The sequence below is a fragment of the Pteropus alecto genome, unplaced genomic scaffold, assembly GCF_000325575.1.
Source record: "Pteropus alecto unplaced genomic scaffold, ASM32557v1 scaffold157, whole genome shotgun sequence".
Classification (NCBI taxonomy): Eukaryota; Metazoa; Chordata; class Mammalia; order Chiroptera; family Pteropodidae; genus Pteropus; species Pteropus alecto.
Genome location: NW_006440626.1, coordinates 3399476 through 3413017, shown reverse-complemented (window position 1 = coordinate 3413017; position 13542 = coordinate 3399476). Strand labels below are relative to the sequence as shown.

Below are 13542 nucleotides of genomic sequence, written 5' to 3'. Positions count from 1 at the left end.
GGGTGGACAGGCAGTGGGTGGCGGTGCCAACGGCACGCCCGCTCAGCGGCTCTTTCCGACCCAGGGACAAGCAAGACCCTTGAGGTCAGGGTGGGAAGTGGTTGAGACAACAGAGATCCAGTCATCACTGTGACAACAGGATGGGTCTCACGGACACGTCAGTGCTACCCGGGAGCTTCGGAACCCGTGCCCCACCAAGGTCCCCGCGCCCGCCTCGTGGCCCACCTCGTCTCTCCGCCGCCTTCCCTGTACGCGGGTCCTCCTGGCCCCGGGTGTCCGCTTGGCCTTCCGGGCAGCCCAGCCCGGGCAGGCTTCAAAGACAGCAGCTGCAGCCTTCAGCCGCTGGCCGCGGGCCCTCGGAGGGCTGGCGCACGTCGCCCCCACGCGTAGGTTCAGCCCAGTGAGCCACCTGAGGAGGGAAGAGAGTCGGGGAACCTGCCGTGCTGAGCTTTTCTGAGGAGAGCACAGGGGTCGTTGAGAATCTGGGCCAGGGGGGCCTAGTGCGTGATAGCGGACCCTGGGGACAGTCCTGGCTCAGCCGCTCACTGATGACGTGACCTGAGCAAATCACTGCCACCCTCAGATTCCGTCTGTAAGAGTTAACGGAGGGCTGGTGATCCAACCTACACACACCACTAAGTCAACATAACTCTTTCCAGCCACCGCCATGAGGCAGGCACGGTTGCTGTCATCCTCTTTACAGAAGGACCTACTCAGGAGGTTACATGGCCCAAGTCAGAGCTGGATTTCGGCTGGTTATGTGGGACTCCAAGTCCTCGTTGCTTTCTCATGTAATTATGTGACGTGCCCACGCACACTGATTCAGTCTCTCCTCACTAGGCTTAGGGCTCAGGGCTCAGAGAAGTCCACCCCAAGCCCATGCACGCTGGCTCCCCCAGGAAGGGTAGTTGGCCCTGGCAGGACCCCGCCCCCTAAAGCTGCTCAGCTGGGCCAGTGTGGCAGCCTGGGGAGGTACTGGGCACTGGGCTGAGAGCAGCTGTGGGTCCCCGGCTGCGGATCTGTGTGGGGATGCTCACCTGTGAAGTGGAAGCAGCTGGCAGTCACAGCGGAAGGGATTGCCGCTGAGGTCCACCAGCTCCAGCTGGCTGAGGCCAGGCAGGGCGGGCAGGGCCTGCAGCTGGTTCTTCTGCAGGTGTAGGCTCTGGAGCTGGGGCCCCAGGCCCAAGAAGGCCCCAGGAGAAATCTGCAAGGAGGTGCCATGCCCGGATGTGAGCTCCTGTCAGGCCAGGTAGGGAGGTCCCCCCAACAGGAGGAACTGGGGAGCCCAAGACGGCCCAGGCAGGAAAGGCAGTGCTTAGCTGGAAACATAGGTTGGTCTGATGCCAAAGCACTTGCCCTTTGCAAGTCACCTGGATCCCCAGTTCATAGTTCTCACTGTTTTGCCTGAACCCACCCCCCAATAATGGCAAAGCTTCTTGGGGGTTCCGCCCTGCCCTCAAAGTCTACAATAGTTGGTGACCCATGGACCCACACCTCTCCCTGTGGCACTGAATCCCGCCTGCTCTGTCACACACGCCTGAGTTCCCTGGGGGCAGGCGCAGTCTGGCTGATTTTAGAGTGTCCATGCCCGTCTCGGGCCTGGCACTGCAAAGGCAGCCGTGTTTGTTGAGTGAACAACAAGCCGTGTTTGCTTACGTGCTGCCTTTCCACCCCTGCCATGCCCGTCTCGGGCCTGGCACTGCAAAGGCAGCAGTGTTTGTTCAGTGAACGCTTATGTGCTGCCTTTCCGCCCCTACTCCCTGGGCCCACCCGCTCCGGCCACCAGCCCCTGGGCCCACCTGCTCCAGTCCACTGCTGTTTAGGAAGAGGTGCTGCAGCGACCGGCCCACGGGCTGGAAGGCCCCGTCTCGCAGGGCCCTGAGCCGGTTCCCCGAGAGCTGCAGCTCCAGCAGGGCAGGCAGCCCCACCAAGGCCCCAGTGGGCACCTCTTGCAGCTGGTTCCTGTCGAGGTGCAGCTTCTCCAGCTCCTGAGCTGGGCCCAGAGCCCCGGGAGACACTTGTGTGATACGGTTCCCACTCAGGTAGAGCCAGCGCAAGGCCTGCACGCCTGCCAGGTCCCCAGGTGCCAGGTGGTCCACAGCGTTGTCCTGCAGGTGCAGGGAGAAGAGGCTGGGCAAGACATGCAGGGCAGACCCAGGCACCTGCAGGAAGCGGTTGCGCTCCAGGTACAGGTAGCTGAGGCGGGGGGCCCCTTTCAGGGCGGCAGCACTGAGGCCTGAGAGCTGGTTGTCAGACAGGTAGAGATAGAGCAGGCTGCCCAGCCCCGCCAGGGCGCCAGCCTCCAGCTCCGCGATGCTACAGTGCTGCAGGTGCAGCGACACCAGCTGGCCCAGGCCTGGGAAGGCCGCTCGCGGCACCGAGGGGAAGTGGTTGTGCCTCAGGTCCAGGAGCCGGGTGTCGTTGGGGAAGCCGCGGGGCACGGCCCGCAGGCCCTGGCTCTCACAGCTGCTGTGCCGGGACTCCGAGACGCACGCGCAGGCGCGCGGGCAGGGCTGGGCGGCCCCATCCTCCTCCTCCCGCGCGCCGGCAGGGGCGCGGGGGAGCGGGGCCGCCGTCTCCTCTTCCTCCTCCTCGGCCCCGTCTCCAGGGCAGCGCAGGTCCGAGGGCCGCAGCCCATCCAGGGCCTCGCCTCGCAGGCGCTGGGGCTCCCTGCACACACCGTCCGAGCGCACACGTGCCCGCACCAGCCACTCGAGCAGCGGCCGGGCCTGGCAGCCACACCACAGCGGGTTCCCCTGCAGCCACAGCCGGCGCAGCTGCCCTGGGCCCTGCAGCGGCAGCAGAGTGTCCAGCTGGTTCCCGCGGAGGTCCAGGGTGTGCAGGCGTGGGCAGTGGGCGAAGGCCCTGGGCTCCAGGGCCTGCAGGGCCCCGTGGTCCAGCATCAGCTCCCGCAGGCCAGGCAGCGCCAGCCCGTCCTCTTCGCCAGCGTAGGTGAATGGGTTGTGGCCCAGCTCGAGACGGGCCAGGCTGCTGGCCTGGGACAAGGCCGGCCCGGGCAGGGCCTGCAGCTCGTTGTGGTGCAGGCTGAGCCGGCGCAGGGCGGGCAGGCCAGCCAGCGCCTCCGGGGCCAGCACGCTGAGGGCGTTATGGGACAGCTGCAGCCAGTGGGTACGCAGCAGCCCCTGGAAGGCCATGGCAGGCAAGTAGACCAGGGCGTTGTGGGCCAGGTTCAGTGTGGCCAGTGCGCCCAGTGCCCCAAATGTCCCTGGCCGCAGCTCCTCCAGCATGTTCCCCTCCAGCTCTAGCCGCTGCAGTGAGCCCAGCCCGTCCAGCGCCTCCTGGGGCAGCACGCTCAGGCGGTTGGAGGCCAAGTTGAGGAGAAGCAGGCGGCCCAGACCACGGAAAGCACCCTCGGCCACCAGCTCCACCTGGCAGTGCCGCAGGTCCAAATGGGTCAGATAAGGCAGGTCCTGGAAGGTAGCTGGAGGGATCACCTTCAGCACGTTGCCCCGGAGGTCCAGCCGCTGGGTGAGCTGGGCGGGGAGAGGGGAGGGGAGGCTGAGCAGCACAGGGGCTGTGACCTGTGCTCTTGCTAAGTTTCCCCTCTCGGAACACTCTTCACCCCTCACCTTCGCCTCATTCTCTTCATCCTGCTCACTGACACCTCCTCCAGGAAGCCTTCCTCTCCTGCTGCCCAGGTATTCCCCACTCTAACACTTTTCACATTGAATTGTCACTGACCATTTACTTTCTCTCCCGCTAGTTCTTAACGCCATAGAGCAGAGACCATATATGACCCCCGTTCCCTGCCACAGAGTCTGTAATTAATCCAGTATTTATAGGTTATCTACTTGTTCCAATCACATAGGATTTTTTTCCTCAATCACATAGGATTTTAAATAGATTGTTTCCCTGTTGTTGGTTATCATTCCCATTTTACAGATGTGAAGACTGAGGCTCAGAGAGAAAAAGTGACTTTTCAAGGTTCCCCAGCCAGGCAGTGGCAGATCCTCCCGTGCCAGCTCAGGCTCCTCCCATGTCCTCCCCCCCATCACACCCCTCACCCTGCTGACCTCGGGGATGGCGTCGGGCACCTCGCTGAGGTTCTGGTGTCTGCAGGACACATGCCGCCTGGAGTTGTCACAGATGCAGGTCTGTGGGCACCGCTGGGCGGCTGCGTGCCAAGCTGGGCCCAGCAGCAGCGGCAGAGGAAGCAGCAGGACCAAGGGGATGCTCGGGGGCCTGGAGAGGGAGGGAGGGGGGTCCGTTGTTCACAGGGGCAAGCGTCCCACACTATGCACTCGTGGAGCCCTGGCTCCAGTCCCCAGAGTCCCTCGGCCATCTTCCTCTTTTGCCCCGGGGAATGTGTCATTGCCCTGAGCCTCGTCCCCTCCCACCTGTACACAGAGGTTCTATTGCCCTGTTAGACGCTGGAGAAAACCGAGGCTCAGAAAGGCGACCTGGCGCATCCCCTGGCTGTCTGCCCAGCCGCTGAGTGGGGCCCTGCTAAATGAGAGAACGACTGGGGTTCAGGCCGTGCCCAGGCTGTGGTAAGGCTCCCGGGTCCAGGGGGAGGCCTGGACCTCCCAGTGCGAGGTCGGTGGCGGAAAGAGAAGCAGCCGGTCCTGACAGATGCAGTGCCAGTCCCACGGTGGCAGGGAGCGTGATGGCAACCACCTCGAGAGGACGGCCTGGCAGCCAGAGGGGAGGATTTAGGCCCAGCCTGGGTTGTGGGGTGAGATTTGAGGGGCCAGGTACTGTGGGGTCCCAGAGCCTTGAGGAGCTTTACTGTCTGGTCAGATGACAGATGAGCTGGAAGCTCAGGCCTCTTTCCTGTTTATTCCTGTTGTCCTTCCTTCATCTTAATGTCACCCGCCTGGCCTGGACTGGGTGGGGGAACTGAGGGTATGGGTTTGGGGCTGTGCTTTGGACAAGGTCTCTCCATTTACCTGCCTATCCACCCACCTATCCAATTCCCCCCACACACACTTATCTATCCGTCACCCACTTGGACCTCTTCACATCACAACTAAAGCCACTGCCTGCTGCTCACTAGGACAACCACTGCCACAGGGGGTCCCCTGGCCTTCCCAAAGCTCCGCTCACCACCGACCACCAAAGAGAACTTCCAAAACACAGACAGGCTCTGACACCCCCGCTGAAAACCCTCCAGCACCTCCTCACTGCCCACTGCCCGTGGAACGTCCCAGCTCCTGACTCCCCACCAGGAATGCGCTAGAACTGCTCCGTGTGGCCCTTGGCTCCCCGTGAGCACAGTGCTCCCTCCTGGCTGCCAGCAACACCTGACGCTTCCAGCTCTTCCTTCTGTTTTCAGCTCGGTCGGGGCCTCTGAGCAGCCTTTTCTGATCCCCGGGCTGGGCCCCTACCTGAGCCTCCCACATTTCTGTTCACTGCTTTGTCACCATCCGTTTTTCAGTCTCCTTAGGGTCCTAGGATCCAGCCCCTGCTTTGGGGCTGGTGGCATCCTCCAGTCCGTGGTGAGACTGAGGCTCAGGGTGAGCCAGGGAGGGGGCTGTGGGGGTCGGGGACAGATCCCTGAGGGACAAGTGTCCATGGCTCAGAGGGCTGCTGAACTCTCAGACAAGCCCCGCAAGGGACTGGCCCACAGGAGCAGCCACACTCCCATACACCACCTTCCTCAGAACCTATTTTGGGGGAACCCCTTGGAGAATGCCCAGGCAGACCCCAGAGCTCCTGTCCTCCAGCCTCTCCAGGGCCCTGAGAGGGGCAGGGGCTTGCCTGCGGCCACTCAGCTCTCTAAGACCCCTGGCACAACAGTACCCAAAGACTCACCCCTCCATGCCACCTCGCACCACCAGCCTGGCCTCGAAGTGCAGCACAAGGAACAAGCCGGCGTCTGGATGCTGGCGGGAGCCCCCTTCCGCGCCTGCAGGCCTGGCGGTGGGGACAGAGCTGAATGGGAGGTATTGTGGGCAGCCCAGCCAGAGCTGAGGCGAAGGAGGGGCAGTCAGGGGCGGGAGCAGCGGCTGGAGTTACAGGGACTTCTGCCCAGCACAGCTCAGGATCTCAGCCCAGGCCTGATTGCCTCGTCTGGGCAGCCGAGTTCTGGGGCCAGCCTGGCAGGCAGGGGCCTTCAGGGCTGCGGGACTTATGGCTGTGGGACCCTAGGTGAGGCTGCACCTCTGTTTCCTACTCTGTGAAAAAGACATACTGTTAGTAACTAGCTCAGAGGGCTGCTGTGGGGGTTCAGGTAGGCACCTGGCATATAGTAGGTGCTCAAGAATGGTTAAGTCTGTCCTTTCTGTTTGTGCTTCTTATACATTTACTTACATTGTTTAATACTGTACATAGGACATTCTGCAATTTTTTTTTCTTCCGCTCAATATCAGATTCTTGGGAGCGATCCAAGTTGATTCTTAGTCACATTCATTTGTCCGTTGTATGGTATTCCATGGTATAAACGTCTCAACTTGGCCATTCATCTCTGTTGCCTCCAAGTTTTTGCTTTTACAAAGTTGCAAAAAAATATACAGATAGTTACCTCCTGGACACATGTGCATTTTAAAAAATGAAGTAGCTCATCCGGACCATAGCAAATATCTCTGTATCCTATTTTTCAGATCTGTGTTTCCGATGAAATTGCATCTTTCATGACTCCATTTGGCTTGTTTTTGTTTTTGTTTTTAACCAGAAATAGTGCCACACCACACACAACTTTCTTAGCAAATTCCTTATCAATGAATCACAGTGCGAACGTTTATATCTGGCTTTTTTCACTCAACGCTGGTGATCCATATTTTAAAAATCGGTTCACTTTCCGTTTTCTATAGCATCCCAGCATTCCATTCTGTAAATGTTCCATGACAGTGGCACAGGGGCGAGGCGGGAGAGCGATCCGCCCAGGTGTAAACAGCAAGGGGGAGCATCATCCGCAGGGAATTTAAATACAGTGGGACTGACTTAAAGTTGGTTTGCTTCTTATCGTCATGCACTGGAAATTCTAAACGATGTCAATACTGAACTATTCCTCCCGGCTTGGGTTGACCATTCCCACCTTTGCTTTGCTGGCACCTCACTATACCACGATTTATTTTTTTTAATTTTATTATTAGTTTCAAGTATACAGTACATTGGTTAGACATTTATGTAGTTTATAGAATGATCCCCCTGATTGCTCTCTCCCCGCTCTGGTTCCCCACCTAGCGATTCCTTAATGCTAACTGTACTCCCTATGCTATGCTCCCCATCCCCATGGCCATCTATCAATTACTAATTTGTACTTCTTTAACCCTTCACCCCATTCTCCCAGCCCCTCAAATCTCCTCCCCTCTGGCCGTCACTAAATTGTGAGTCTGTTTTTGATTAGTTTTTTTGTTCCTTAGATTCTGCATATAAGTAAAATCATATGGTATTTAACTTTCTCTGACTTATTTCACTCAGCATAATAACCTCTAGATCCAACCATGTCGTTGCAAATGGTAGGACTTAACTTTTTTAATGGCTGAGTAATAGTCCATTGTATATATGAACAATAACTTCTTTAACCAATTGTCTGTTGATGGGCATTCAGGCTGTTTCCATACCTTTGCTATTGTAAATTGTGCTGCCATGGACATAGGGGTGCATAGATCTTTACGAATTATTGTTTTGGTTTTCTCTGGATAAATACCCAGAAGTGCAACCACTGGGTCAAAAGGTAGATCCATTTTTAATTTTTTGAGAAACCTCCAGACTGTTTTCCATAGTGGCTGTACCAATTTACAATCCCACCAACAGTGTATGAGGGGTCCCTTTTCTCCACATCTTCGCCAACACTTGTTCTTTTATTGATGATAGACATTCCGACAGGTGCGAGATGTATCTCATTGTGGTTTTAATTTGCATTTCTCTGATGATTAGTGACCTTGAGCATCTTTTCATAAGTCTATTGGCCATCTGTATTTCCTCTTTGGAGAAATATCTGTTCAGGTCTTCTGCCCATTTTTTAATTGGATTGTTTTTTTTTTGTTGTTAAGTTGTAGGAGTTCTTTATATATTTTGGATATTAATCTCTTATCAGATGTATCATAAGCGAATATCTTTTCTTTTCTTTTTGTTTTGTTGATGGCTACCTTTGCTGTACAAAACCTTTTTAGTTTGATGTGGTCCCATTCATTTATTTTTTCTGTTTCCCTTTCCTGAGAAGATATATCCAAAAAGAAATTACTGTTAGCAATATCAGAGTTTACTGCCTACGTTTTCTTCTAGAAGTTTTATGGTTTCAGGTCTCACACTTAAGTCTTGAATCCATTTTGAGTTTATTCTTGTATACAATGTAAGAAGGTGGTCTAGTTTTTGTTTTGTTTTGCATGTATCTGTCCAATTTTCCCAGCACCATTTAGTGAAGAGACTTTATCCCACTGTATATTCTGGCCTCCTTTGCCATATATTGAGTGTGTAGGCGTGGATTTGTTTCTCTGCTCTCTATTCTGTTCCATGGATCGATGCATGTATTTATGCCAGTACCATGCTGTTTTGATTACTATAGCCTTATAGCATAGTTTGCTATCAGGCAGTGTGATATCTCCAAATTTGTTCTTCTTTCTCAAGATTGCCATGGCTATTCGGAGTCTTTTATGGTTCCATAAAAGATTATTTGCTCTAGCTCTCTGAAATGTACTGCAGTTCTTTATCCATTCTACTCTTGATGCACATTTCGGTTGTTTCCAGGATGAGGCTGATAGGAAGTGCTGCTGATCATTTTTTTTCTTTTTTCTTTTTTTTTTTTACGCCTACAGCACCTGGTCTTCCTAGGTGGTCTCCTATTCAAGTACTAATCAGGCCTGACCCTGCTTAGCTTCCGAGATCAGACGGGATCGGCTGCTGACCATGTTTGCACATCTTTTCGTAAACATAGCACACCCCGCTTCCGTCAGGATACAGCTAGGTAGGGATGGAATTGCTACTTTTAGAATATGCTTGTTTTGGCCTCAGTGGACACTGCCGACCAGTTTCCCAAAGTGATTATACCAATTTACACGTTCACCAGTGGTATAAGAGAGTCCCAGTTGCTCCACATCCTCACTGACGCTGGGTATCATCTCCTGTTTGGTAGCCTGTCTAGTGAGGATACAATGGCGTGACACTGTGATTTTAATACGTGTTTCCCTGAAGACTGATGAAATTAAGGACCTTCTCATATGCTTTTTGTGAAGTGCCCATGCTAGCCTTTTGCTAATTTTTCTATTGTCTTTTAGAAACTCTTTATATTCTGAATGTTATTTTAAAACCATCACCCCTATCCATTTCCAGAACCTTTTCATCATCCCAAACAGAAACTCTGTGCCCATTACACACTAAGTCCTCATTCCACCCCCACCCCCTGGCCCTGGCGACCTCTCTTCTACTTTTTGTCTCTATGAACTTGCCTATTCTAGGTACCTCACGTAAGTTGAATCACCTATTACTTGCCTTTTCACATCTGGCTTCTTTCACTTAGCACAACAGTTCAAGGTTCATCCATGTTGCATGTGTCAGAATGTCATTCCTTTTTATGGCCTAATAATATGCCATTGTATATACATAGCACATTTTTCTTGTTCATCTGTTGATGGACGCCTGGGCTGCTTCCACCGCTTGGCTACTGTTAACACTGCTGTGTGCATGGCTGTATGACATCGGAACCCTGCTTTTGCTTCTTTGGGGTACATACCCAGAAGTGGGGTTAGGGTCAGTTGAAGCCCCCGCCCCTGCCATTTTTCCCACCCATCTCATTCTCTCCCCTTCCTCTCTACCCAAAGGCAACCACTTTCATGAGGTAGCACAATTTTACTGTAATATATGGCAATACATTTTATGATGTATCAGTGTATATTGTTTTGCAATTTGCTTTTTTTCATTCAGGTTTTCCAGATTCATGCATGTGGATGCAGGTAGCCTTGGCATCTAGTTTATTAACTGCCACACAATCACTGCACGCACATGCTATGGTTTAACCATTCTCCTACCGACGACCATTTAGGTCCTTCCTCAATGTTCTAGTAACCCTTATCCAACTGCCCTTTACTTGTCTCCTTGTGCACAATGTGCAGGTTTCTCTAAAGTAGATCCTTAGAAATGGAATTTGGGGCCAAAGCTACATGCATTCCCGATGTTTTTAGTATCTGCCCAATTGCTAACGTGGTTTTATTAAGTGACATTCCTCCAGCAATGTATAAAATGTCTCTTTCCTGGTGTCACCTCAACAATATTTGCCAGTCTGTGTGGCGAATTTCACACTCCCTTGATTACCAGTGAGGTGGAATGTTTTTGGGGTTTGCTTTATGGGTTTCTTCTCCTATGAATTTCCCATTCATATCCTTTGCCCAATTTTGTTGGATGTCTGTCCTCTAGTCTTTGTTTTATGCTATTTGTTGCTTTCCCCCCATTTTGTTGTTGCTTTACATTCTTTGATATAGGCAGACTTCCTTATGGTTTATTATCAAAAATGCTCTCCTATGTTTTTACTTCCTTTTTAATATGGTTGTTAGGTGAATGGACTTGGATCGCTTTGAAAGCTGGTCCACCCCATCCTGTCCCCTGCCTTCCCTGGACTAACTCCTATCGTCAATGCTGGGTTTAGCTCTTCTACTGACAGCATCACCATGGACTCACGTGTCTACATGCATTTCTTTGCTAACAGCATCACCAAGACTCTACTCACTGCCACGGGCCCATCCGCGCTGTGCGTGGCACACGCATAACCACAGCTATTTCCACCGTTGTCACCATTCCACTTGTGGCTTGGCTCTTGCTCTGTCTCTCCAAAACTGGCCTGTGAGTCCTTTCCAGGTTCTTGTTAACAGATGAACTGCTAGTAGTGCCCTCGCCCAGGCTGCCTGGGGCTTTTCTAGTCCAAGCTTCAGAATGGGATTGCTGGTTTACACCCAAGCCGGCAGTTGTTTAGTTGGAACAGCCTGGTCAGCACCAGGCCCTTCACATGTGGGGCCCCAGGCAGAGGCATTTCCGATCTCAGTCCCCAAATTGTGGTGCTTAGGGACCTGGAACCAATGCTATCTTAGGGTTGGCTGTAGTTCTAGGAAGCATTTGAGTCTGGGGGGAAATTCCAAAAGCTGTAACTTTCTCAGTTAAGCAGCAAGTTAGAGGGCCCAGGCCCTTCCCTGCACCTGGAGCTGGTCAGGGCCCCCCGACCGCTGAGGTATTGGGGGCTGGGGCAGTCAGGGCCTGCACTGCTGGGAACAATCAGACCTTCCTCATCGTGCAGGTTTGAGGAGCCAGGCACCGCGAGCCTGTCATGAGGTTCAATGAGATCTGCGGTTCCCTTCTCAGCCTGAGCTGGAGCTTGTACCTGCATCACTTAGGTGGGAACAAGGGCCAGCCCAGGGTGGCCTGGAGGGAAAGGAGCCAGGCCAGAGGACCTTAGACAGGCCCCTGCACAGCCCCGAGTCACAGTTCCTCCATCTGTCAGACGTCGCTCATGAGTCCTATTGGAACCTCAAGACCCAGTCCTTGCAGCTCTAGCTCGTGGTCTTCCCTGACCTCACTGACCACCGTCCCCACAGTGACTCATGGTTATTGGTCTCCTGCACCAGACCGGGAGCTCCCCAAAGTCAGCGCCTGCGGCCCTGGAGCTCACAACAGGGCCCGGATGGAGGTAGGGTTGGAGTTGGCCGGACCTCCAGTTGCATCCTGCCATATCACCCGGTATGAGGAGGAGCAGGGAAAGGCATCTCTGCCACCTGGCCAAGAAGCCATTTGAGTAATCCATAGCCAACAAGGAAATGCTGTGCCCAAAAAACCCTCGGAGAGACCTCTCCATCTCTCCAAGCTGGGTTCTCTCAGTGGATGGTCTGAGCCCGTGGAGACGACCTTGCGCAGAGGTCTTCGCTTCTGCAGACACCGCTCCCCAGGTGCACCTGCTGTCTAGGGTAAGTGGTAATGAGGGTCTGCTGGGCTGTCCTCCCACCATGTGGCCACGAGAGGAAAGAATCTGAGGGAGGTGCCCTCCACTCCAGGCCAACCCTTTGAAGTGACCTGGCTAGCCAGATCCAGGGGCTCCTGATTGTGTAGCCAGCAGGGCCTGTGGCAAGATGTGGACAGTGTTTAGTTCAGGTAGGTCCATAAATGGAGCAATCCAGGGACCAGCAGAGCTGTGGCCCAGACTGGGTAAAGGTGAGGTGGGCTGGGAAGGGGCAACAGGCCCAACTCAGGACATTACTGACGGGAGAGGGGATCCATCCACGCTCCCCTGCCCCGGGTCACTGCCCTGCCCTGGGCATCACCCGCCCAGCTGTCAGGGGAGCCAGCATGTCCAGAGCAGAAGAGGCATCTGGGCCTGGGTGGGAGAGGCCTGCCCTGGGCGATGACAAGGTTGGCATGGGGATTCCTTGGCCAGACAGACTGCCCTCACAGACTGAGCCAGGGCTACTGTGCCCGTGCTGAGGTGGGACCCCAGGCACTGAGGTCCTGAGACTGGCTCACTCATAGTGTCCACTGTTGCCACACACGACTTTATTTGTGGAGCCTCAGGCGCAGCCCGAACACAAACAGCACGAAAGGAAAAGCACAGGGTTCTCAGGGCTGCCAAGAGACAGTCCAGGGCATCTCTAGCCCTGTCCCTACCCTGCCCCAGGTCCTTCAAGAGCCCCGGTATGCAGTCAGGCAGCAGTGGGCCCTGCCCCGGCCCTGCCCCTGCCCCGCCCCTGGCAGAGAACAGGTTAGGGCCTGTTAAGGTGCCCCCTCCAGCTCGGCCCCCAGGCCAGCTGCAGACATCCTCTTAGCATCCGGGGAGGGACCCCTGGGTCCAGAGCCAGCACCATCCAAGCAACTCCTGTTACAGGGCCCTCTGGTGCCTGCCCACTGGCTTCTGTCCTATCCATACGGCATGGGCACCGCGGTCTTGCCCTCTGCTGACCACCCCATGGCCCCACCACGGTTGTCTCTGCCTCTCACGCCAAGGGCTCAGCACCACACGGATGGATGGTGGGGACTGGTGGCTGTGGGATCAGGGCTTGGTGAAAGGAAGCAGAGGTAGCCACCAAGTGGCCCCAGGCAGGGTGGGAAACACAGCCTGGACACAACACAGAGGGAGGGAACAGCTCACAGACAGGAACTCTCCAGGCTTTGGTACAGCCCAGGAGAGTAAGGAAGGCAAAGTGGGTGGGACAGCCACCAGGACCTCAACCTGAGGCACAGATCAGCGCAGCGCCCTCAGATGGTGGTGAGTTTAATGGCAGAGCAGCTGGCAACTTGCAGCCCTTTGGCCTGGGGCAAGCTCCACTCCAGGGGACCAGGGCCAGCCCAGCAGGGAGATGTTAAAAACCCCACCCCCAACAGGAAGCACACACTGGCACGTGCACCACACCGACACACACGCTTGGGGGACTGACACGACACATGCGACAAAGACCCTCTCTGCCTCTGGCCAGTCCTTCATCTGAGTCCATTCCCAAGTCACTGGTCCGGGCTGAGAGTCGAGGAGAGGATGCTTTGCATCTAGCCCTAGACCTTGTACAGCGTCTGCAGCAGACTGTGGCGGGCGAAGGAGCAGGACTCCAGGGCGCCGTTGGGCCTGCGGGAAAAGAAGGGTCAGTGGGTGGGGCGGCCCCTGGGGCCTGGGGA

At 54.9% G+C, this 13542-nt stretch overlaps 2 protein-coding genes across 2 annotated transcripts in view; both read right to left on the bottom strand.

The window, feature by feature from the left end:
- Positions 1-147: 147 nt before the first annotated feature.
- On the bottom strand, positions 148-12843 carry CHADL (chondroadherin like). Its single transcript, XM_015593532.1, has 6 exons — positions 12803-12843; positions 5776-5877; positions 4026-4203; positions 1800-3494; positions 1038-1204; positions 148-409 (listed from the first exon to the last, which is right to left on the bottom strand). Exons 1-6 carry the CDS (start codon positions 12841-12843, stop codon positions 148-150), a joined length of 2445 nt encoding a protein of 814 aa, XP_015449018.1.
- Positions 12411-13542, bottom strand: part of RANGAP1 (Ran GTPase activating protein 1) — a 23615-nt gene continuing 22483 nt past the window's right edge. The window contains exon 16 of the mRNA XM_006917386.3: positions 12411-13492. Within this exon, the coding sequence (XP_006917448.1) occupies positions 13423-13492 (70 nt within the window). The 3' untranslated portion in view covers positions 12411-13422. The remainder of the gene's footprint in view (positions 13493-13542) is intronic.

Bases quoted from the DNA above. Each gene is read 5' to 3' on its own strand.
- CHADL (XM_015593532.1), bottom strand. From the start codon at position 12,843: ATGGGGTGGTCAGCAGAGGGCAAGACCGCGGTGCCCATGCC. The intron at 4,204-5,775 runs GTGAGTCTTTGG...CTCCCTCTCCAG, and splicing joins GTGCGAGGTGGCATGGAGGG to GCCCCCGAGCATCCCCTTGG. The intron at 3,495-4,025 runs GTGAGGGGTGTG...CTCCCCGCCCAG, and splicing joins CCATCCCCGAGGTCAGCAGG to CTCACCCAGCGGCTGGACCT.